The 25,890-nt window shown below is 47.5% G+C and overlaps 1 protein-coding gene across 2 annotated transcripts in view; it reads right to left on the reverse strand.

Moving 5' to 3' along the window:
- atp13a1 (ATPase 13A1) overlaps positions 1-25,890 on the reverse strand; it is a 47,743-nt gene that overhangs the window by 20,802 nt on the left and 1,051 nt on the right. For both annotated transcript variants that reach the window (XM_084328868.1, XM_084328867.1), the window contains exons 2-11: positions 24,518-24,607; positions 20,388-20,651; positions 19,164-19,319; positions 18,180-18,249; positions 17,419-17,525; positions 16,758-16,887; positions 16,026-16,081; positions 15,309-15,435; positions 12,235-12,372; positions 10,804-10,924 (exon numbers count right to left, since the gene is read on the reverse strand). In XM_084328868.1, the coding sequence (XP_084184994.1) occupies positions 10,804-10,924; positions 12,235-12,372; positions 15,309-15,435; positions 16,026-16,081; positions 16,758-16,887; positions 17,419-17,525; positions 18,180-18,249; positions 19,164-19,319; positions 20,388-20,651; positions 24,518-24,607 (1,259 nt within the window). The remainder of the gene's footprint in view (positions 1-10,803; positions 10,925-12,234; positions 12,373-15,308; positions 15,436-16,025; positions 16,082-16,757; positions 16,888-17,418; positions 17,526-18,179; positions 18,250-19,163; positions 19,320-20,387; positions 20,652-24,517; positions 24,608-25,890) is intronic.

Consider the following 25,890-nt stretch of genomic DNA (forward strand, 5'->3'; position numbering starts at 1 on the left):
ATCACAGGACGTCCCGATTACGATTTTTTTTTGGGGGGCTTCAGTCGTAATTATCAGCGAATAATTGAAGTTTTAGTAGTAATTATCAGCGAATAATTGAAGTTTTAGTAGTAATTATCAGCAAATAATTGAAGTTTCAGTAGTAATTATCAGCGAATAATTGAAGTTTCAGTAGTGTTGTGAAGGATCAGATTAAACCGAATATATATATTTATTTATGGATATATATTTAATAGTATTTGTATATCGTTTGATATCCCCTGTATATTCCTTGTACAATATGCACTGAATATCCCTTTAGTCTACTAAACAGCCCATAATAGTTTCATTCTACCATTGGACGAGAACCTGGCGCCAGCAGCCATACCCCTAGGTTCAAGTTCAATCGTGCCGCCCAACATGTCGTGGCAAGCCCGGTTCCGCGTAGGAATACGTCTGGCGAAATACGAATGGTACTATTTGTTCACAGCGCATATATATATGGCGCAAGTAAAGTAGAACTTTCTTTTAGTCCATTAGTTCTTTACCCTCCAACCGAGTAACAGACGCGAAGCCTCACCCACGACGCACGTGTGGTGCAGTAAGGCCTACTTGGCCTCAGAATAGGCATTGAGATATCGTGTGGATTAATAGTTGAATTGTCATAGTTGGCACTATACCGTCGAGTTGGACGTATTTCTATTAAGCTAATAATAGTCTATTATGTATGGTGCATCGTTCGGTTAGAGTTATAAAGTGAGCAGCACCCCCATCGTTCCTGACGTTATCTGGAGTCTTAACCAGGCTGGGCAGACCACTAGTGGTGCTTGCATCCGAGGAGCTCCGGGCCAGGACGAGGAGACCTGTACATTGGATTACTTTACCCGGACGACGGCGAGCCTTCCACGGCTTGGATTATGCTTTGGGTGCTTTGATTATTCCATGGATAACGGCCAACACTGCTGAGTGTTGGAACTACCCCCCGGAGAGGAGTCCAGGTGAGACGGCGCTCTACACCAGTGAGGTCGCCTCACGTCTCTCCGTTGTGGACCGGCAGCTACCGTCCACCAGAGGGTCCAGCTGTATTCATCTGCGGACCGAGGTTCTGTGGGCACCGTGTTCAAGACTTTGAATTCTCCCAAGAAATCGTCGGCCAGATGGGATACCGCCAGCGGCTCTTCTAACCCCCCCCTCCTACTGTCTTACAACCAGCGGGACCCCCCCCCCCCCTTAGTGTATCCAGCTATAATCATTTAAGTACCATCGCTATAGTTCCCTAAAGAACCGGGTTGTATACTTACTCCCTGCGTAACCAGAGATTGGACATTCAATGTTGATTTACCTACGAATACTCATTTGCCATACAAGTGCATTTCAAATCATAAATGTCATCAAGTGAACGTTGTATATACCCTTTGCTATATAAAATATTCGATTTGTACATTTGTGTGGACTTCGTTTCATCAGGTGGGAAAGTGTTCATCATATCTATATCATGTACTGGATGGCCAGAAGTTAAAGTACAAGAGGTAGTGGTTTAATAATACCATACTTATCAATACAGTCAGGGAATTGTACCCCTCAGTTACAATTGGTCCTTCGAGCCGGAGGGTAACTAGTGTAATATTAATATAGTGTTATTAATATTAAAATGGCCTATGATGAACACTCCACGAAACGGTCCTCCTAACGTAGAACGCCCGCGGCGCAGACGACAGACACCTCAGTACTTAGAGGATTACGCTGTCAGTCAACTACCTAGCCTTCGACAAACGGTAAACGCGGTAAAAGTAGAAAGTAAAATTATGTCTGACCTTAACGACCAGGTTTCCCCGACCACAGAGGCCCTAGTAGGTTCTAATGTAACTGACCAAGCTCACGGTGGGGACCAGGAGGGAGCCGACATGCCTTTACCCCCCGCCAATCCCGAAGAAGTAGTCCCCGACCAGCCCCGGGAGGAAGACAACCCTACAGAGAGAGAACTCTGCACGGAAGAAGAGGAGGAGAGCGCCGAGGAAATAGAGCTCCAGGACTCCCCAACGAGTACACCCAGGAGCGGCTCACCCAGGAGCGGCTCACCTCCACAACCGCCTTCCCCCAGCGAAGCGGAGAGGATGCTACAACAGGCGTTCCTCGTCAGCCTGACAGCCTCTACCGAACGCGATCGACTTCAGGGTGAACGCGATCGTCTCCAAGCACAGACGCTTAGCGAGCGCGAACAACTCCAAGCGCAACAACGGAGCGAAGAAGAGCGCATACGCCTGGAGATGAGACGCCTTCAGACGGAAGAGAATATGGCAAGAGACCGAGCAGACACCCAGCGTGCCGCTGCCGGTGCCCAAAGAGACGCAGAGCGCGAACTCGCTCTCATCCAGCGCGAAGCCGAGCGCGACAAGCTACAAGCGCAACTAATGGAGCAGCTGATCCTCAAGGCAACACCCTCTCCCTCCGCCAGGGGTTCAAGGAACTCGTCGAGACAACAGTCAAGGGCAGCGTCTCCTAACCGAGCAAGCGACCCTGAACTTGACCAACAGACCAAGCCTATACCCCCCGCAGACCCCCTTCCCAGACCGGTCCAAGCGAGACCCAGCTACAAGGAAGGAGCGGCATACACTGCGGAGAAGCTGAATAAACGACTACAGGATCTGGAAGACCTGATAGAGGAAGAAGAGGGAGAGGAGGAGAACCAAGCCCGACGACAGCACAGTACTCCACCGGACCAGGAGGTCCAGTACAGCCCAGGCTATACCCCCGCGGCGCTGTGCTACAGACCCCCGACTCTATTCACGGGTGAGCATGACGCACGACCAGCCCCGAGGAATAGCACCTGGACCAGCGGGCCATGGTACCCTGTCGGTACCAGCCCACAGAGAGGCGCAAGAGGGGACTCGCCTAGGAGGTCTCTCCCCCAACGCTCGCCGATGTATCAGCCATCCACGGCGTCATACATTGCCACGCCGTCGTTTCCAGACTTCACCTATGAGAATCGAGCACAGTACACGGAGCTCCGGATGTGCTTAGAGACAATGATGGTGGATGTCGCTGATGAACGCCACAAGTATGCAATATTACTGAAGCACCTGAAAGTACCGCGAGCGCACAATATAGCGCTAGCCTATGCCACCTCTACGACCCCATACACCGCGGCCAGGGGAGGAAATTAGGCCACTTTACTCGCCAATTGAGAGTATTTTTTACGTTTGGCGAGTAATTCATGAAGAGCACTCGCCAGTCTGGCGAGTACTAGTAATTACAAAACAAAACAAAAAAATCATTCTGCAATCTGCTGATTCGCTCACTGGCACAAACCGAACTCTGACTCCCCCCTTGATTCCTCCCATTTGCGCCACATAATAATCAGACCATAACCAATGAACATCATCGTTGTACAGATGCGCTCTAAGCTCCTCCAATGAACACTCGTTTTCTAGAAGATGCCGCCCATCTAGGGGAAGTGGACAGACCACTGCGTGCGGCCCTACAGACTCCTGTCACCGGCTTGACAACGTAGACAAACTTACAAAAACACATGAGTGGATGAAAATAATTGCATGTATAGAGTCGGCGCTTTCGGATATCGGTGCGGTCTGACATGGGGGCGAACAACAGCACGCGACGCGTCTCCTTCGAGTCGGATGAGAATGACAAGTCAACCAGCATTAGCCGGCTAGCTACCTAGCATGTAACAAGCTACCATAACGCGCATTCAACATAGTGGACGACTATACTGAGCGGCTTTGCTTAAATGCAGCCGAGTGACATTTTATTATTACCGGGTTTCCCAGCATATCACCACTCGCCCATATGCCCTTCACAACGGTGATGTTGTCATATTTGGCATTCAGAACACACCTGCTGAACCCCTAGCGTTGTCGATTCGGTTCCAATGTATTGTCATCTTACAGCACAAGTACAGTACAACCAGAATACATTTGGCATACAACCAGAGTGCAAATGTAACAAGTCAAGTTCAAGTTGTTTTATTTAGCTATTACATTACAGTGAAATGCTTGGTTCTTTCACTGCCCAACCCAGTATTGATTGATTGATTGAAAACTTTATTAACAGATTGCAGAATGGGTACAATACAGTACAGCTCAATACACACAATTGTTAAGGGGATGCAGACCAGAGAAGGACTTTAGTCTTGTTTACATCAGGGTCCCCCATTTCAGTCCTGTTTGCTTAATGCCTTGTCCACTTCCTCCACACTCCAATATGTTATGATGAATTGAAAATGGGGGACCCTGATGTAAACAAGACGAAAGTCTTTCTCTGGTCTGCATCCCCTTAACAATTGTATGTATTGAACTGTACTGTATTGTACCCATTCTGCAATCTGTTAATAAACTTTTCAATCAATCAATCCCTTCAACCCTGCTCCTGTCAAACCTGCTCTTTCCATTCCCTCCATCATGTCCCCCCTTTCTGATGAATATTTCCTGCACTTAAGAGTCAGACACACATTCCTAGTAGTTGAGCTGTGATGAATGAAAACTTTATTTAACAGATTGCAGAATGGGTACAGTACAGTACGGCTCAATACATGCAATTGTTAAGGGGATGCAGACCAGAGAATGACTTTCGTCTTGTTTACATCAGGGTCCCCCATTTTCAATTTATTTTCAATTCATCATTCAGTATAACCTAGACCAGCCCAACCCAGCATCTTTCACTGCCCAGTTCAGCCCAACCCAGTCCAGAATAGTTCCCTCTTTCATGTTAATATGTGATTTAATGATGTAATATTTTGAAGAGTAGAGACAGTGTGATTAATTTACTATGATTGAAAATCAATTTAGACGAAGACGTACAAAGAAGTAATTATCACAATTAGCGATTTTTTTTGTCTGGTAAAAAATCTATTTGGCTGGTAAAAAAAATCAGATACCCGCCAGTTGGCTGGTAAGCCAAAAAGTTGTTTCCTCCCCTGACCGCGGCCCTAGCAGCGCTGGACCAGAGATATGGACGTATATGGGATTACGTAATCCAAGAGATAAGGCATATTGATCGCCTACCCCCAGCAACAGACAATCGCTCATTAGACGACCTGTCAATCAAAGTGCAGTCCCTGGTAGGGATGCTGGGAGCGCAACGGGAAAAGGGCATGCATGAGCTATACGCCAACTCTAACGTCGAGAGGATTTTGGAGAAGCTGCCACCCGCAAGACAAGAGCGTTTTAGGCGGCAGAGGGACTACCGGGATCCTAACGGCCCCGAACCATCCCTCCTTGATCTAGCCGACTTCCTGGCGAGAGAAGTCAGCAGCTTACGACTGGATACGTTCGGGCGGAGCACGCCAAGCTCCAGAGAGGGACCCAGGAGAATAAATGATGGAAGAAGATCGGTGACTGTCATGCACCAATCAGAGTCAGTACCGAGCAGTAAGAGCCACAGTACCCCCTCGAGAAAAGAGAAGTGGAAGATGGTGTGCCCCTACTGTGAGAAAGAACACTGGCTGTCACAATGTGACCTGTTCACAAAGATGAATGCAGAAGAAGTGAGTCAATGGATAAAGTCCAACAGGCGCTGTTACCGATGTGCGCGCAGTCACATGGCAGCCGGATGCCGCCTAAAGAAAAGGTGCAGTCGGTGCGACGGAGCCCATCTAGATATACTACACGACAGTAACAGAAGACGACCTTCACCTGCACCATCGAGCGGCACCAAGGCAAGTGTCATGTACATTGACCCCGCCAGCAGCAGCGGCGCCCAAGTGCTCTTAAAGGTAGTCCGTGTGACATTGAGCTACCAAGATAAAGTCATGGACACTTACGCCGTCCTTGATGACGGGTCAGAGAAGACCCTTCTGCTCGCGTCCGCTGCGGCCCAGCTGGGACTGCGGGGGAGCGAGAACGAAATGACGATTCGGACAAGAAGAGATTTAAAGACGATAAAGGGCGAGAATGTCTCCTTCACTATCGCAGCAAACGGGCAGCCAGAGCGACGGTATAGGATTACAAATGCTTTCACCAGCCAAGAAATAGGACTATCGCAGTACACCTACCCTATCGCCAAGTTGATGGATAAATATGTGCACCTGCGACAACTACCTATCCCGCTCATAGACGGCGCTACCCCGACCCTGCTGATAGGCTCCGACCATGCAGAACTCATAGTCCCGATTGACCGGGTCCATACAGGACCCCGAGGCTGTCCTGCAGCAGTCGAGACCCGCCTAGGGTGGACACTACAAGGCCCCCTCGCTAAATCTCTCAACCGAACAGCAGCCACTAGCTGCCTCCACTCCAGAACGACAGAAGAAGACACCACTCTCCTGCAGCATGTCGAGAGGCTATGGACACTAGAGACAATGCCCTTTAAGAACGAAAAGAAAGATATTCGTTCTAAAGAAGACATTTACGCCATCAACCTACTCGAGCAAGGGACAAAGAGAGTCACAGTCGGCGGAGTGATGAGATACGCAACTCCACTCCTGAGGCGAGAGGGAATGCCCACCTTTCACGCAAAGAAAGACGCCACGGAGCGCTATCTATTGAACACGGAGCGGCGCCTAGCCAAAGACCCCGCTCAAGAGGGTGTGTACCGCGCTGAGATTGAGAAGCTAATCACAGCGGGACACGTGACAAAGATTGACATTAAAGAGGCCGATCAGACGACCGAATCATGGTACGTGCCGCATCACAAGGTCCACCACAACGGCAAGGATCGCATTGTGTTTAACTGCAGCTACCAGATCGGATCCCAGAATCTGAATAAAGAGCTCTTGCCCGGCCCCACACTCGGCCCCTCCCTACTAGGCGTGCTACTGCGCTTCCGCCAGGACAAGGTGGCTATCAGCGGGGATATCAAAGGGATGTTCCTGCAGGTGAGACTAGTGGAGGAGGACAAGCCCCTGCTGCGGTTCCTATGGAGGGAGAGGATCGGAGATGAGAACCCAGCCATCTACCAGTGGGAAGTACTCCCCTTCGGAACCACATGCAGCCCGTGCTGTGCTACATTTGCACTACAGAAACACGTCGCAGAGGACCCAGCAGCAGATGAGGAGGTCCGACACAGTGTGAAGAACAGTTTCTACGTGGACAACTGTTTACAAAGCGTTTCGACTCAAGAAGAAGCCGAGGCTCTCCTAATCAAGCTACGCGCCTCCCTGATCAAAGGCGGCTTTGATCTCAGGCAGTGGGCCAGCAGTGACCCGCACGTATTGCGCAGCCTCTCCCCCGCGGACAAGGCTGCCAGCAGCGAGACCTGGATGGCGACCATCCCAGGAGAAGCCCAAGAAATGACACTAGGACTAGTCTGGCGCTTCAAAACAGACTCGCTCCACTATAGACACAAACCCCTGACTCCAGAGCAGGGAAGGTCGACGGCGACACCGACCACCAGACGGAGTGTGTACAGAACACTCGCCAGACAATATGACCCGTTGGGATGTATTCTACCTTACACCACCAGGGCAAAGATGATTGTACGAGCACTATGGGACAAGGACCAGGGCTGGGACGACCCCATACCCGCACACCTTGCCTCAACATGGAGAGAGTGGGAGACGGAACTCCGCTCACTCCCAGGCGTCAATATACGCCGCAGCTACTTCCCATCCACAGTGAGGCCAGAGACATGCAAGATTGATCTACACGTCTTCAGCGACGCCTCCGAAGTAGCATATGGATCGGTGGCCTACTTGCGTGCCCAAGAGAAGGGAGGAAAGATACACACTGCTTTCATCCTGGCTCGCTCAAGAATAGCCCCACGAAAGCAACAATCTATCCCGCGTCTAGAGCTCTGCGCAGCCCTAGCAGGAGCGCATCTAGCCACGTTAATCCAACGTGAACTCACCATTCCGGTGCACAGAACAATCTTGTGGTCAGATTCCACGACAGTACTCACATGGATCAAGTCTGATTCATGCAGATACAAAGTCTTCGTGGGAGTCAGAGTCACCGAGATTCAAGAGTTAACAGAAGCAGCGAGCTGGCGGTATGTGGACACCAAACACAACCCAGCTGACGTCATCACCCGGGGAATGTCTCTGGATGACCTCACCCATCGCAACATCTACAGTGACGGACCAGAATTCCTCAAGCTCCCGGAAGAAGAGTGGCCTACGCCCACCCCACGGGAAGCAAGTAACGAGGAGGCTGAGAACAAGAAACCTATGTTCTGTGGACTGAGCACAGTCGCCTCCACAGACCCCAACATAGATGACTGCATTACCCTAGAGAGTGCGCAGCAAAAGACATTCCTGTGGCACCACCCAGAGATTCAGTCCACCACTGACATTTCAGCAGCTGACTACGAAGAAGCAGAACTTCTTCTACTACAACGAGCCCAGAGAGACTCGTTCCCCGATGAGCTAGACTGTCTACAGGGAGGAAAGCCCGTCCCATCAGACAGCAGACTGCTCCACCTGGCACCCGAGAGTGACGCCCATAATCTCATCAGAGTGGGTGGTCGCCTGCGGAGAGCCCCCGATCTACCGGATGACATTAAGTACCCGATAGTCTTGAACAGCCGACACAAGGTCACAGAGCTGATCATAAAGAAATACGACGAGGATGTACACCACGCAGGAGCAGAGAGAGTCTTCGCGGAGATCAGACGTCGCTATTGGATACTTCAAGGAAGAGAAGCGGTGCGACGCTTCCAGCGAACCTGTCTAGACTGCCGAAAGTGGCGCGCGCAGCCCAGCATACCACGGATGGCTGACTTACCCCCCTGTCGCCTCCGACTCGGCGACAAGCCATTCCACTCCACAGGCATGGACTGTTTTGGCCCGTTGTATATAAAGAGAGGAAGAGGAACCGAGAAGCGGTGGGGTATTGTATTCAAATGCATGACCACCAGAGCGATACATATCGAGCTCCTTCCGACCATGAGCACAGACTCATTCCTTATGGCCTTCCGAAGATTCACATCACGGAAAGGAAAACCGTCTACATTGTTGTCTGATCACCGGACAAACTTCAAAGGCGGAGAAAGGGAGCCGAGAGAGAGCTTCCAAGCTATGGGCCCAGAACTTAAGACCCACCTAGCTCCATCCCAGATTGACTTCCAGTTTAATCCCCCGAACGCACCCCACTTCGGTGGAACCTGGGAACGAGAAGTACGTTCTATAAAGACAGCCCTGTACGCCGTGCTTGGGGTCCAGACTGTGGCGGAGGAAGTCCTAATGACAGTCCTCACGGAGATCGAGGGAGTATTGAACTCAAAACCCCTCGGTTACGTCTCCAGTGATGTAGCAGATGTCGACCCAGTCACCCCCAACACACTCTTAATGGGGCGGCTGGACCCCGCGCTACCCCAGACAATGTACAGGCCTGAAGAAGCGAACGGCCGAAGAATGTGGAGGTACAGTCAAGTACTAGCTGACAAGTTTTGGAGCAGCTTCCTACTCCACTACCTACCGTCTCTACAGACCCGCCAGAAGTGGGTAAAAGAGAGAGACAATTTGACAGAAGGAACAGTCGTCATGATTATCGACCAGTCACTACCCAGAGCTATGTGGCCGGCTGGCCGCGTAAGCAAAGTGATCACCGGTGCCGATGGCAAGGTCCGAGCAGCTGAAGTACTCGTCCAAGGGCGCACTTACACACGACCCGTGGCGAGGCTAATAGAACTGCCCCGACTCCCAGATACTATCGATGATGACCATGACCCCATGACTTTGTGAGTTGACTGACACTTACAGAGGACCTTGAGTGGTAGACAGTGCGGTTAATCTGTCTCTGCTTAGCTAATTAGGTGGGACTAATTAGGGGGCGGCTGTTGTGAAGGATCAGAGAGAACCTGGCGCCAGCAGCCATACCCCTAGGTTCAAGTTCAATCGTGCCGCCCAACATGTCGTGGCAAGCCCGGTTCCGCGTAGGAATAAGTCTGGCGAAATACGAATGGTACTATTTGTTCACAGCGCATATATATATGGCGCAAGTAAAGTAGAACTTTCTTTTAGTCCATTAGTTCTTTACCCTCCAACCGAGTAACAGACGCGAAGCCTCACCCACGACGCACGTGTGGTGCAGTAAGGCCTACTTGGCCTCAGAATAGGCATTGAGATATCGTGTGGATTAATAGTTGAATTGTCATAGTTGGCACTATACCGTCGAGTTGGACGTATTTCTATTAAGCTAATAATAGTCTATTATGTATGGTGCATCGTTCGGTTAGAGTTATAAAGTGAGCAGCACCCCCATCGTTCCTGACGTTATCTGGAGTCTTAACCAGGCTGGGCAGACCACTAGTGGTGCTTGCATCCGAGGAGCTCCGGGCCAGGACGAGGAGACCTGTACATTGGATTACTGTGGGCACCGTGTTCAAGACTTTGAATTCTCCCAAGAAATCGTCGGCCAGATGGGATACCGCCAGCGGCTCTTCTAACCCCCCCCTCCTACTGTCTTACAACCAGCGGGACCCCCCCCCCCCCCCCTTAGTGTATCCAGCTATAATCATTTAAGTACCATCGCTATAGTTCCCTAAAGAACCGGGTTGTATACTTACTCCCTGCGTAACCAGAGATTGGACATTCAATGTTGATTTACCTACGAATACTCATTTGCCATACAAGTGCATTTCAAATCATAAATGTCATCAAGTGAACGTTGTATATACCCTTTGCTATATAAAATATTCGATTTGTACATTTGTGTGGACTTCGTTTCATCAGGTGGGAAAGTGTTCATCATATCTATATCATGTACTGGATGGCCAGAAGTTAAAGTACAAGAGGTAGTGGTTTAATAATACCATACTTATCAATACAGTCAGGGAATTGTACCCCTCAGTTACAAGTAGTAATTATCAGCAAATAATTGAAGTTTCAGTAGTAATGATCAGTAAATGTAAAGTATGTAAACGTAGGTGTACCTGAGGCCTGCCACGCCTCGCACCACCAGGCTGTCACTGGTCAGGGTGCCCGTCTTGTCGAAGCAGCACACCTCCACCTTCCCTGCGAACGGGATCCTGAAGGGCTCCGTGCAGAACACGTCTGCAGAGAACCACGGGGAACACGGAACACATCTTTACAGCAGCGCTTTTACAAAAGCTTGTTATCGTTCATCACTTGGCATCGTTATTAGGGATGTTCGATATTGGCTTTTTTAATTGGCTTAATTTCCGATACCGATATCAACCGATACTGATATATATGCAGGCCCCCCCAAAACGGAATAATTTCAGGTAATTAACATTACATATCTCTTGTCGTGGAATTAACACAACATTATGCATACTTTTGACAATAAATAAAATCAGAATTTGTTCTTACTTGCTTGCCTGGGTAAACAAAGGTTAAATAAATGTAAACTAATGAAAATAAAAAAGAATTTTTCTCTTTTTTAAACCGATACCGATATCACATTTTAATGCCAATATCGGCCTATAATATCGGACATCCCTAATTGTTATCCATCTATATGGTAAATGGACTGCACTCTCTACTGTCGCTCCAGTATATGTACTACATGCTCAAATTGCGCACACAGACACACACACACACACACACACACACACACACACACACAGAGACAAATAAGGACACGGACAAACTGATAGGTCCAACTGTGAGTACAGATCCAATATATATATATTTTTTTTTAATGTCTATATATTATATTTTTACTATATATTATATGTATATTATATAATATAATAATACTCAGAGACCATTTGTTTGGAGTCACTAGACAAAAACAAGGGTGTTGGAATCCATTACCTCCATTGAATCTTTTGTGTCCAAAAGAAATGTTGAGAATCTAGTATTTGCTGCTTTGGTTTCAGACACAGAACACCTGATCCTTGGTATTGGGTTTCAGGATTTGTGGGAAATTATCCAGATAGCAGTTACCATATTTCAACAAGGTATCTGCCCCACGATATCAGATACGCTGCTGGCCAGTATGACTTACTAGCATAGTATCTTTACACCTGTATCACTGTATGTATTAATACTACAACTCTGTACATATCTCTTACCTACTCTTACTACCGTAGTTAAGCTACTGGCCAGTATGACTTACTACCATAGTGTCTTTATACCTGTATCACTGTACATTTTAATACTACAACTCTGTACATACATCTGATTAGCACCATTACTCAGTAGTACTCATTTATACATTGAATTTATACCCAGTTTAATCACATGTACACTGTATATTACTATTACACTTTACAGTTACATTTGCACTCTGGTCGGATGCCAAACTTCTTTTTGTTGTACTGTACTTGTACTGTATAACGACAAAAAAAACGGTTTATGGGTATATATTCATACACATTTAGTAGATATAGACTCACATAGTTTGGCCAGAGCGATGAGGGAGGTGTTGACGGCCAGCGAGAGCTCTATGGGGAGCTCGGGTGGAACCACGGAGGTGAGAATGAGCGTGCACTCGAGGAACAGCTTGTACCTGTTCCTGCTCATGTCCTTGGTACCTGCGGGGAGCGGAACACAACAGCGCTCAGAACCTGCGTCTCGAATCAACCCTGCTCTGCCCTCGCCTCGAGCCCGAACACCGGATCTCATGCGATACGGCATTGTGTCTCTGTGTGGAGCAGTAACTACACCTCTCTCTCTCTCTCTGTGTGGAGCAGTAACTACACCTCTCTCTGTGTGGAGCAGTAACTACACCTCTCTCTGTGTGGAGCAGTAACTACACCTCTCTCTCTGTGTGGAGCAGTAACTACACCTCTCTCTGTGTGGAGCAGTAACTACACCTCTCTCTGTGTGGAGCAGTAACTACACCTCTCTCTCTGTGTGGAGCAGTAACTACACCTCTCTCTGTGTGGAGCAGTAACTACACCTCTCTCTGTGTGTGTGGAGCAGTAACTCCACCTCTCTCTGTGTGTGTGGAGCAGTAACTACACCTCTCTCTCTCTGTGTGGAGCAGTAACTACACCTCTCTCTCTGTGTGGAGCAGTAACTACACCTCTCTCTCTGTGTGTGGAGCAGTAACTACACCTCTCTCTGTGTGTGGAGCAGTAACTACACCTCTCTCTCTCTGTGTGTGGAGCAGTAACTACACCTCTCTCTGTGTGTGGAGCAGTAACTACACCTCTCTCTGTGTGTGGAGCAGTAACTACACCTCTCTCTCTGTGTGGAGCAGTAACTACACCTCTCTCTGTGTGTGTGGAGCAGTAACTACACCTCTCTCTGTGTGTGGAGCAGTAACTACACCTCTCTCTGTGTGGAGCAGTAACTACACCTCTCTCTGTGTGGAGCAGTAACTACACCTCTCTCTGTGTGTGTGGAGCAGTAACTACACCTCTCTCTCTGTGTGGAGCAGTAACTACACCTCTCTCTCTCTCTGTGTGTGGAGCAGTAACTACACCTCTCTCTGTGTGTGGAGCAGTAACTACACCTCTCTCTCTCTGTGTGTGGAGCAGTAACTACACCTCTCTCTGTGTGTGTGGAGCAGTAACTACACCTCTCTCTCTGTGTGTGGAGCAGTAACTACACCTCTCTCTCTGTGTGTGGAGCAGTAACTACACCTCTCTCTCTCTGTGTGGAGCAGTAACTACACCTCTCTCTCTGTGTGTGGAGCAGTAACTACACCTCTCTCTCTCTGTGTGTGGAGCAGTAACTACACCTCTCTCTCTCTGTGTGGAGCAGTAACTACACCTCTCTCTGTGTGGAGCAGTAACTACACCTCTCTCTCTGTGTGTGGAGCAGTAACTACACCTCTCTCTCTGTGTGTGGAGCAGTAACTACACCTCTCTCTCTCTGTGTGTAGAGCAGTAACTACACCTCGCTCTCTGTGTGGAGCAGTAACTACACCTCTCTCTCTGTGTGGAGCAGTAACTACACCTCTCTCTCTGTGTGTGGAGCAGTAACTACACCTATCTCTCTGTGTGGAGCAGTAACTACACCTCTCTCTCTGTGTGTGGAGCAGTAACTACACCTCTCTCTCTCTGTGTGTAGAGCAGTAACTACACCTCTCTCTCTGTGTGTGGAGCAGTAACTACACCTCTCTCTCTGTGTGTGGAGCAGTAACTACACCTCTATCTGTGTGGAGCAGTAACTACACCTCTCTCTCTCTGTGTGGAGCAGTAACTACACCTCTCTCTCTGTGTGTGGAGCAGTAACTACACCTCTCTCTCTCTGTGTGGAGCAGTAACTACACCTCTCTCTCTGTGTGTGGAGCAGTAACTACACCTCTCTCTCTCTGTGTGGAGCAGTAACTACACCTCTCTCTGTGTGGAGCAGTAACTCCACCTCTCTCTGTGTGTGTGTGGAGCAGTAACTACACCTCTCTCTCTGTGTGTGTGGAGCAGTAACTACACCTCTCTCTCTGTGTGTGTGGAGCAGTAACTACACCTCTCTCTCTGTGTGTGTGGAGCAGTAACTACACCTCTCTCTCTGTGTGTGTGGAGCAGTAACTACACCTCTCTCTCTGTGTGTGTGGAGCAGTAACTACACCTCTCTCTCTCTGTGTGGAGCAGTAACTACACCTCTCTCTCTGTGTGTGTGGAGCAGTAACTACACCTCTCTGTGTGTGTGGAGCAGTAACTACACCTCTCTCTGTGTGTGTGGAGCAGTAACTACACCTCTCTCTCTCTGTGTGTGTGGAGCAGTAACTACACCTCTCTCTCTCTCTGTGTGGAGCAGTAACTACACCTCTCTCTGTGTGTGTGGAGCAGTAACTACACCTCTCTATCTGTGTGTGTGGAGCAGTAACTACACCTCTCTCTCTCTCTGTGTGGAGCAGTAACTACACCTCTCTCTCTGTGTGTGTGGAGCAGTAACTACACCTCTCTGTGTGTGTGGAGCAGTAACTACACCTCTCTCTGTGTGTGTGGAGCAGTAACTACACCTCTCTCTCTCTGTGTGTGTGGAGCAGTAACTACACCTCTCTCTCTCTCTGTGTGGAGCAGTAACTACACCTCTCTCTCTGTGTGGAGCAGTAACTACACCTCTCTCTCTCTCTCTCTGTGTGTGGAGCAGTAACTACACCTCTCTCTGTGTGTGTGGAGCAGTAACTACACCTCTCTCTCTCTGTGTGTGGAGCAGTAACTACACCTCTCTCTCTGTGTGTGTGGAGCAGTAACTACACCTCTCTCTCTCTGTGTGGAGCAGTAACTACACCTCTCTCTCTCTGTGTGTGTGGAGCAGTAACTACACCTCTCTCTCTGTGTGGAGCAGTAACTACACCTCTCTGTGTGGAGCAGTAACTACACCTCTCTGTGTGGAGCAGTAACTACACCTCTCTCTCTGTGTGGAGCAGTAACTACACCTCTCTCTCTCTCTCTGTGTGGAGCAGTAACTACACCTCTCTCTCTCTGTGTGGAGCAGTAACTACACCTCTCTCTCTCTGTGTGTGCAGCAGTAACTACAGTAGGTAACTCCACCTCTCGTTCTGAGCACCACCCACCTTCCACCCACACGTAGCCCGCCGCGGCGATGGCGAACACCAGGAGGAAGAGGATGAAGATGAACGTCTCCATGTTGTTCGCCGTCACTCTCTTCACTCCGAAGAGGATGGTCCGCAGCAGCTTGCCCTGGAGACGCACGTGGTTTGTTTATGTATCATGGTTTCCATGGTTACGGTCTCTTCTTTTCATCATATCTTGTCGTCACTAATGACGGATACGACACTCATCACTGTGTCCTTCGTGAGAAGGTTGGTTGGTCCTCTCTGATGGAGAGGCGCAACAAACACTGGTATTTGTTTTTAATGCCCTTACTGGTAAGCTACCTCCTTATAATACATCATTATTGGAATGGAATTGTGGTACCTATGTAACCCATTCTAGTAGCTGGTCCTTAAGGTCCCCTGAGTTTGCTCTGAACAGGGTAATTCTGCATTTTGCTATGTTGCGCTCTAGCTCATGGAATGAACTCCAACAGTCCTTAAAGCTTGAGATTCTCCCTTCTGTTTAAGACCTTGATCTCCAACCATTGTCAAGTTGTACGTGTTTTAATTTATTTGTTATCTTTGCCTTGTCTTGTTGTCTCTTATTGTTATGATTATGTTATTGTCATGAGTTATGACGTGACTGTAAATGAGTTTAAGTTTAAATAAAGGTTTGAAATTAAATGAAGGAGGGAGACAAGAAAGGTAGGAGGACTAAACGTATCAGTTTCTCACCTGGGAGGTATAGAATCCTGTTCTCAGTACGTAGGCCACGCATCCGTTGTCCACAGCTGCACAAGAAAAGGAGAAAATTAATGAACACATAACTTCTTTTGGCAGAGTTGAATATATGTAGATTAAATCACTGCTAAATTAATTAACACATAACTTCTTTTGGCAGAGTTGAATATATACTGTAGATTCAATCACTGCTAACTGTTACCACACTACGGAAGGTTAACCGTCTGTAGTGTGGTTGTGAAAGGGTTAACCCTTTGTCGTGTGGCAGTGAAAGGGTTAATTAAAGGTGCACTTCACCAAAGAAATAAAACAATGCCAATTTATTTTGCATATAATCTCACACGTCCAAAAACTCTAAACAGTTTTTGCGCGCATTCATTCAGTTTGACAGTTATCAAGAGTAAATGAGTTTGAATATGGCCACCAGTGATGTCATCGGGGACATCGAGTCCTTGTGTTGTGTTAATTACAGCAGCTCAATAAAATTATATGGTAGCACTCCTCGTAAAACAAGATATTGCAATTTCATGGAGCTGTAATTAACCCAACACAAGGATTCAATGTCTCCGATGACATCACTGGTGGCCACATTCAAATTAATTCACTCTCAATAACGGTCAAACTGAATGAATGTGTGCAAAGCGGTTTAGAGGTTCTGGATGCGCGTGAGAGATTATATCAGTGTTGTTTTAACAGATAGGCGAGGAGGGGTTGTTATGCACTGACGTTTGAGTCCGGCGCTGGCCTTCAGAGGGGGGCTGTGCTGGACCACCTTGGTCCCGCCAGAGATGATGTGGAGCCGGGAGTCGGCCTGGAGGTCCAGGATGTGCTCTGGGTCCAAGTCCTCTATTGGTTCCTGGACACACAGTAAGGACATCACAGAAGTTAATATGATAATGCAGTGAGCAGCAGTTTAATAGCATTACTTTAAAGCAGATGTGTATCTCAGTATGTGGCGTAAAACTGTGGAATTCTCTACAGAATGATTTAAAGAGTTGTACAAATATCTTTCGGTTCAAGAAAATGTATAAAGAAAGAACAATTAGACTTCATGAAGTCGAGGGGTGACAGGTTTCTGTATGACTATTTTAATTTTTTTTATGTTATTTTAAGTATCGATTGTTAAATATGTGTAATCGACAGACCATCGATCTCGATCGTTTATTTATTGTTTCGAGTAAGGGGGCAGGCTAAATACGATTTCCCCCTCCTGCTCCTTTTTCCTCAAGGAAACGTACAAACTGAGAGGTGCTTTGATTATGAAATGATACTTTTATGGAAATGTGCATTACCATGAATGGAACAAATATGCATGAGGTTCATAGGGACACTGATGCACCACCACCATCATGATATATATATATATATATTTCAGAGGGTCTCTAACCTTCATCTGGGGGACAGACTCTCCCGTCAGCATGGCCTCGTCCACAATGCAGCGTCCTCTGAGCAGCAGCACGTCACACGGTACCAGGTTGTCCTGAGGTGAACGCCCTGAGGGGGGGGGGGGGGGGGGGGGGGGGGGGGGGGGGGTGATATACAGGTGCAGCTCAATAAGTTAGAATATTGTGGAGTGTTTCACTTTTTGAATTAAATTACTGAAAAAAAATTGACTTTTCCACAATATTCTAATTTATTGAGCTGCACCTGTATACACATAACTCATGCATGTACAATGGTGCTATATATACCATATATATACATTTATCACATTTATTTTCCTCTCTGAATGTCTTTTCTTGCTACCGTTTCATCTCTGTTGCCTATACACTCCTACCTACTGCTTTCACTGTCTCCAACTGCCCTACACTGCAATCACAATAATCACAACTACCTCATACTATAGTCTACCTGTATAACTCTGTATGATAGCATGTACAATAGTGCTGTATATACCGTATACATTTACTGCATATATATATATATATCCATATCTGCATATATATAATATATACCTGCATATAATACTTCTATATACATACGTATACACCTTTCCATATCGCCCAGCCCTAATATAACCCATATAACTCTGCATGATAGCATGTACAATAATGCTGTCTATACCGTGTATATATATATAAAATATAATTATTATTACCGTATATATAAATATATCCATCCACATCTAGAGACAGAGAGGTACTTTACCTATTGAGACGATGTCTCCGGGAACGAGCTCATCGCTGGACGCAGGTCTCCACTTCCTGTTACGATATACCTGTTGTAAAGCGCACACAGAAAGACCCACGTTACTGACCAAATAACCTCGTTCCCAGTTGTATCTCCGTGAGATAAAGCCTGGTAAAGAACTACAGCCGAAAGTGTCTGTGGGGTAGAATTTCCGGTGTATGCACTTCCCCTGGAAGCTGCCTCCAGTCCGAACGGACCAAACTTTTCCCGAATCCTGTCGGCAAACAAGCTAGAACGTCCCGGTCATGTAGTAAATTCTTCAGGCAAAGCCGTTGCAGTGGCTTAAACGAGGAAATATTGTGCACTTCACACGTTTCTATAATTGTTTTGTCGAAACCGGAAAGCCTGTACTTCCTGTACTTCCGTTTAGACATTTTAGGAGCCATATCTTTACCAGCCTACTGACCAAACACCTTTAAATGTTATGCAGAACCTCTGCGGTCCTCGTGTTCCACAGTGCATCTTTAGAGTCCCCATACGAGGTGGTCTACCTGGATCATGTAGGGCTCGTTCCCCATGCGAGGTGGCCTACCTGGATCACGTAGGGCTCGTTCCCCATGCGAGGTGGCCTACCTGGATCACGTAGGGCTCGTTCCCCATGCGAGGTGGCCTACCTGGATCATGTAGGGCTCGTTCCCCATGCGAGGTGGCCTACCTGGATCACGTAGGGCTCGTTCCCCATGCGAGGTGGCCTACCTGGATCATGTAGGGCTCGTTCCCCATGCGAGGTGGCCTACCTGGATCACGTAGGGCTCGTTCCCCATGCGAGGTGGCCTACCTGGATCATGTAGGGCTCGTTCCCCATGCGGGGTGGCCTACCTGGATCACGTAGGGCTCGTTCCCCATGCGAGGTGGCCTACCTGGATCATGTAGGGCTTGTTCCCCATGCGGGGTGGTCTACCTGGATCATGTAGGGCTTGTTCCCCATGCGAGGTGGCCTACCTGGATCATGTAGGGCTTGTTCCCCATGCGACGGATCTCGGACATGTTCCTCATCTGCTGCTGGACCAGCGAGGCCTCGAAGGCCACCAGCATGAAGAGCGTGAAGACGCTGTAGTACCAGTACTCGTCCAGACACCACAGCCCCACGCAGAACACCTGAGGAAGAGAGGCCACACGTTCACATGGGCACAGACACTGTAGTACCAGTACTCGTCCAGACACCCCACAGCCCCACGCAGAACACCTGAGGAAGAGAGGCCACACGTTCACAGACACTGTAGTACCAGTACTCGTCCAGACACCACAGCCCCACGCAGAACACCTGAGGACGAGAGGCCACACGTTCACACGGGCACAGACACTGTAGTACCAGTACTCGTCCAGACACCACAGCCCCACGCAGAACACCTGAGGAAGAGAGGCCACATGTTCACACGGGCACAGACACTGTAGTACCAGTACTCGTCCAGACACCACAGCCCCACGCAGAACACCTGAGGAAGAGAGGCCACACGTTCACACGGGCACAGACACTGTAGTACCAGTACTCGTCCAGACACCACAGGCCCACGCAGAACACCTGAGGAAGAGAGGCCACACGTTCACACGGGCACAGACACTGTAGTACCAGTACTCGTCCAGACACCACAGCCCCACGCAGAACACCTGAGGAAGAGAGGCCACACGTTCACACGGGCACAGACACTGTAGTACCAGTACTCGTCCAGACACCACAGCCCCACGCAGAACACCTGAGGCAGAGGTTGTAGCTAGGGATGTCCGATATTATCGGCCTACCGATATTATCGGCCGATATTGGCATACAAATGTGATATCGGAAAATATCGGTATCGGTTTTCATTTTTTTTTTTTTTAACATTTACTTTACCTTTATTTACCCAGGCAAGCAAGTAAGAACAAATTATTATTTTATTTATTGTCAAAGTATGCATAATGTTGTGTTAATTGTAACGTCTCCGGTCTCTCTTTCTCCATCTCTCTTTTCTGTTCTCCCAGCTGTTAACAGACGGTTATGCTACCTGGCTAGCTAACGAGCTGTGCCCAGCATGCCGTTTAGCGGTGTAACAGTTAATAGGGTCCCCTCTCAATACACTACACAGTGTACTGTAGGTTCTGGTAAAAACAAGGACAAATATTTTTTTTGGAGACATGTAATGACTATTCGAATATTAGAAAACCGATGCTCATCCCCATCACACACACCTGAAACACAAAGAAGGGAGCGGTGGCTCTCTCTCTGAAGAGCTCCAGGAAATCGGGCACCATCATTTCGGCGCGGTTGGTGCCGTAGCGCTTCTCTGCCGCCCGCAGGTCGGGCTCCTCCTGGTAGCCGCGCCAGGCCTGGAAGTAGCCCATGGGCTGGGTGATGGGGAAGGCCACCGGGAGGAAACACTTCTTCTCCTGGCTGTCGAAGATGTAGCGGATCTTCTGGAACTCAAAGGACAGGATCTCGTCGCCGTTGTCATCCTGCGTTTGCGCGGAAACAAGGTGAGAAAGATGAGGGAGAGGAATTGAATTTGGGAAAATGCTCTCAGTTTCTATAGCAGCTCTGGTGTTACAGGGAGTAGATGACAATTTTAACAGGTGTGTGTCAAATAAGGAGGGGTCAGACCAAGGAGGGTTTTGTAAATGAGTGTAAGCCAATTAATTTCTCGTTGACTACAATTAGTCTTTTTAATTATAATAAAGAACACTAAACCAAGAACAGCTTTAGTGGTTCACGGTGCGCTAGAAGCAACAGAGTATTCGGCTAACACGACTCCTTCCCTGTGGAATAACCCACGCTCTAAATGAGAACAGCGAAACCCGGGCTCTGTTCAATGTCACCTGCACTGTAGCCATGATGTGTGTGTAGTAGGCCAGCGGCCAGTAACGGTATGAAAGTTAAGTTAAGGTGAACCTTTATTAATGTCCTTTGGGGGAAATCCGTCCTCTGCATTTGACCCAGACTGACTATTTAGGAGCAGTGGGGGCAGCAACACACATAGTGCGGTGCCCGGAGACCAACGCCAGTACCTTGGTCAAGGACAGTGAGATAAGATAAAATATTCCTTTATTAATCCCCTTGGGGAAATTCAGGCATCATAGCAGCATGAGGGAGGGGTGGTACAGGTAATAGTAGAAGACATATAGTCAAGTTAGACCGCGCTCACAAGTTCTCACACTGGGTGCTGTAATCCCATAAAGTTCAGTATATCAAAGCAGGGTAGCCGGACCAGCACTCACAGGTTCAATGTTTTTTAATGGCAGCCTGAATCAAAAGCAGACATGTTTCGGACAATGTCCTTCTTCAGTGGTATGGCTAGCCAAATAGTAGAAGACATAAATACAGGCAATACAATTATAGTACAGTAGAAAAGTTAAAATAGGCAGTGTAAACAATATAATTAACTCTGAATATACGCATGTGAGCAAGTAGGCAGTGTGATCAAAGGTGCAGGTGAGGGTCTGTATGCTCCATCAGTTATATTATACATCCCAATATGGTTACAATAAACTAGGGCTGTCCCGACTAAGGATTTGGATGGTCGACTATGATTGGCCAAAATTTGACGTTAGTCGACTATTGGTAGACTAAAAAATAAATAAAAATAAAGGTATGTTTAAAAAAAAAAAGTAAATCGGGCGGTTAGGTGGTGTAGCGGAGATTGCGTTCGTCACCAACCCCGGAGCTGTGAGCTGGATTCGCCTGTTCGAATCCAGCTAACAGCTCCGGGGTTGTCACCAGCTTGGCTGGCCGTTCACACTAATACAATTGGCAGTATTAGAGGGTGGGAGAAGCTGGCGGGGTGGGTCCGGGTCGTTGTAAACAGCGACTCCTACAGTTCGGTCGGGGCGCCTGCTAAGCACGGATGGGACCTGAGTGGGATAGTGTGATCCTTCCACACGCTACGCCCTCTCGGAGAATATCCGCGCTGCCAGGTGAAAAGAAGCGGTTGATTGGCTGGACCGTCTGGACGTGTGTCGGAGGAAGCACGTGATAGCCTCCACTCTCCCAGATGATCTGACTGTGGGGGGTAAGTGCGCAGCGACCAGGAAGGGGATTGGGAGTTGGCATAACGACTAACATTGGGATGGGAGAAAATCTGAGGAAAATGGAGGGGGAAAAAGATCAATACATTTTTTTTTTTAAGTAAATCTTTTTTTCTCCCAATTTTTTATCATTCCATTTGGGCTGTGGGGGGTGCTTAATGTCTGTAGGAGTCTGCAAAAGGATGCAATTGGTCCACTGATGGATACATCTTGATATTTGTCTAGTCTAGTGTGTTCATTAGATGGGGGAAATCCTCTTTCAGTGCCTCTGTGCCGGTTTTCGTAGGCAGTTAGCCTCTGGTATGGTGACATTAGCGTTAGCCATGCTTCTAGGCCTCTTTTCTTTTGGAAAGAATGATAAAAAAAATTATAATTATTTTTTTGTATTCGACTAAGAGGTTGGCTAGTCGACTACGGCTCCTTTCGACCGATTAGTCGACTAATAGGGGTCAGCCCTACAATAAACACTAGAATCTAAATATATACTATGAGTACCGGTAAGTACAGTATACACACACAGGTGCAGTAGGTAGTTAGGTACCCTAACTGGCGTGATATACATAATTCGTTATGCGTTGTAGTCCGTGTAGTTTAGGTGGGAGTCAGACACTCATTGGTCAGACATTGTGGCATGAAACCTGCTGTAGCGCGTGTCCTTCGGTGTGGGAGGAGACTGGAGTACCCGGAGGAAACCAGTGATGGGCACGAGTAATGTTCTCCCAGATCAAGTACTTGCATGAATTACTCGAGTAGTGCTGAGCATATTGTTTAGGGAAATTTATTTTTAGAAGGCATCTTAAAGCGCATGGCAACAGCAATAACCAGATATTGCACAGTCACACACACTTGTTGCACTACTTTCATTGTCTTTTATACCTATTCTTATGTCTGCAATTTATGCATTGTTTTTATTCTGTCAACTGTGTGCCGATTTTATGCCTATGCTCATTTTATACTAATTGCTGTGGGGCACTCTGGACTGCGGTCTGCGGTCCATGTGTGAAAAGTGCTATATAGATAGTTATTCACATTTATTATTATTATTATTATATTGTTATTATTAAATGTATGCATTGAAATGTCTGTAAAGTCTCGACAATGAGGGTGACCTCAATTGTTCTTTCGAGAATAAATAAAGGTTTGAATGAATGAATAAAAACACACACACGCTACCGATTTTATTATGTCTCGTTCCGCGGACATAACAATGCACAGCAATATAGCCGATGATTAATGTGTATTGTCAGTCAAAACAGTCAGTTACTTACCATTTGTAATAATTACATTACCTCCACTCTGTCTGCAGCAGGTCTCTCCACACATGGAACGGCGTGTCCGTATCAATAGTAGTCTATGAACGCTACGCAAAGTGGGCGACATGTTGTTGGCACTTGTTGGAAATTAATAAACGCTGTTTTTATCTTTTAGATAACGCTAAGCCAACAAACTTTGCGTGGTAATGTTAAGTGTACTATCCATGCTCCACAGCTTCCAGCTTCCTACTACAACTCACGCCTCGCAGGATTTCAGAGCGAGATTTCAAAGCGAGTTTTCTGTTTCATTGGTACAAACAGGCACTTTTGGTGGATGACGTATTTGGTGGTAAGAATCAAGCATCCTCAAAAACCACTCAAGTTCAGTTGAAACGGAGAGTACCGGTACTCAAGTTATCAGTTACTCACGGCCATTCCTAGAAGAACCCCATGCAAACTCCACACAGAAAGGCCCCCTGCTGGGATTTGAAGCCCGGCACTGTGCCGCGCAAACCAACATTTGGATAACTGACCAGGGTTTGCATCACAGAACCGACTTGACACTCAAGTGTGTCTTGACTCTTGACCACCAAAACCTGCACGGACTACAGCGTATGACGTATATCATGTCAGTTAGGGTACCTTGTGTATACTATATTGCACCTTGTGTATATACCGTTTACTTTTACCCATAGTAATATATATATACCCGTATATATTCAGATAAAAAAAATTGATTGCCTACATTTATTGAAAGAAACGCATATTATAACTGATAAGGCATACAGACCATCATCTGCACCTTTGTTTACACTGTATATTTTTCTCTTACTTTTATATTCCAATCTAATTTTATTGCCTATAGTTATGTCTTTCTAGTTTCTACTATTACCCTGCCCATACCTGTGATGCTATGATTTCCCCAAAGGGGACCAATAAAGGAATATCTCATCTCATCTCATCTTTAGTGTTCAAGACTCAAGCCAGGTGAGGCAGGACTCCGGGAAGACGACTTGGGAGGAGAGAATAATAAGAAGTAGAGCTGACCTGGTCCCTCTGGAGAGTCACCAGCTCCGCAGAGCCGTTGTTGGGAGTGGGCACTACCTTGGCCAGGGTAGCCCTGCCTGGGTCTGGTTCCTGTGTGTACACAAAATGAAACGGGTGAAAACAGGTTCACACTGGACATCTGGACATTATGTCGTTCCAGATAGTTTGCACCTTCACTGCTGCTTTCCATGCGGCTGTTTGAAACAGCAGCACATTCTTGAAAACCGGAGGAATTACATTTTACGGTGTAATTTTTTTTATTAAGGTGCAAAATATTGAGCATCTACACGTTTCTCCAAACGTATGACAATCACAGACGTGCACCTCCACAGGGCAGGTGCAACCCTTTGACAGGGAAAAAACATAGAGATCTAAATGTGTACTATTCAGCATGATAGGGCAATTAAACACATACGTCTGTACATACCTGCATATAATCCTTTTTAACATATCTGTAGATACTATATCTATATCTGTATATCCCTTACCTACTCTTACTAGTTACGCTGCTGGCCAGTATGACTTACTACCATAGTGTCTTCATACCTGCGTCGCTGTACAATTTAAAAAAAAATTTTGATCTACTTTTTTCTCCCATTTTCTATTTTTCTACCATCCCAATTTCGTATCGTCCAATTCTACCCTCCCCTGTCTCGAACGCTGTTAGGCCATGCCTTCCACAAGCCGGCTGCAATGTGGACCAAGCCTTACATCACGAGTCCCCTCCGGTACTCGAGGAAGCAGCAGTCGCATCTTTTCACCTGCACAGCGCGATCTCTCAGCGGCGGGGGTCTGCGTGGGAGGGACACGCCGCCCCCGTCGCTTCCTGATTCTGCTGCGCAGGCGCACCAACCGACCTGTAGGAGTCGCTGTCCACAACGTCTGATCCCCACCCATCAGCTTCCCACCCCCTAATACTGCCAATTGTATTAGTATGAACGACCAGCCAAGCTGATAGCAATGCGGAGAGCTGGGCTCGAACCCAGCGTCTCCTGCATTTGTGGCGAGCGCCTTGCCCACTACACCACCTAGCCGCCGCTGTACAATTTATTAATACTACAACTCTGTACATACATCGATAGAACTCATTCATATATATATATTTTTTTTTTTGTATCCACTTTTTCTATTTTGTCTCCCATCCCAATTTAGCCGTGCCAATTCTCCCCTCCCCTGTCTTGAACGTTGCTCGCATATGCAATGCCCCCCACTGGCCGGTTGTAGGGAGGATAGAAGCCTTGCATCACATGTCCCCTCCGATACACGTGTAGGCAGCCAGTCACATCTTTTCACCTGCCAGCGCGGACTCTCATTTGGCGAGGTGTAACGTGTGGGAGGCTCACACACTATACCCCCGCCATTTTCCTGTCTCT

Source organism: Notolepis coatsorum (genome assembly GCF_963971535.1).
Source record: "Notolepis coatsorum genome assembly, chromosome: 14".
NCBI classification, from domain to species: domain Eukaryota; kingdom Metazoa; phylum Chordata; class Actinopteri; order Aulopiformes; family Paralepididae; genus Notolepis; species Notolepis coatsorum.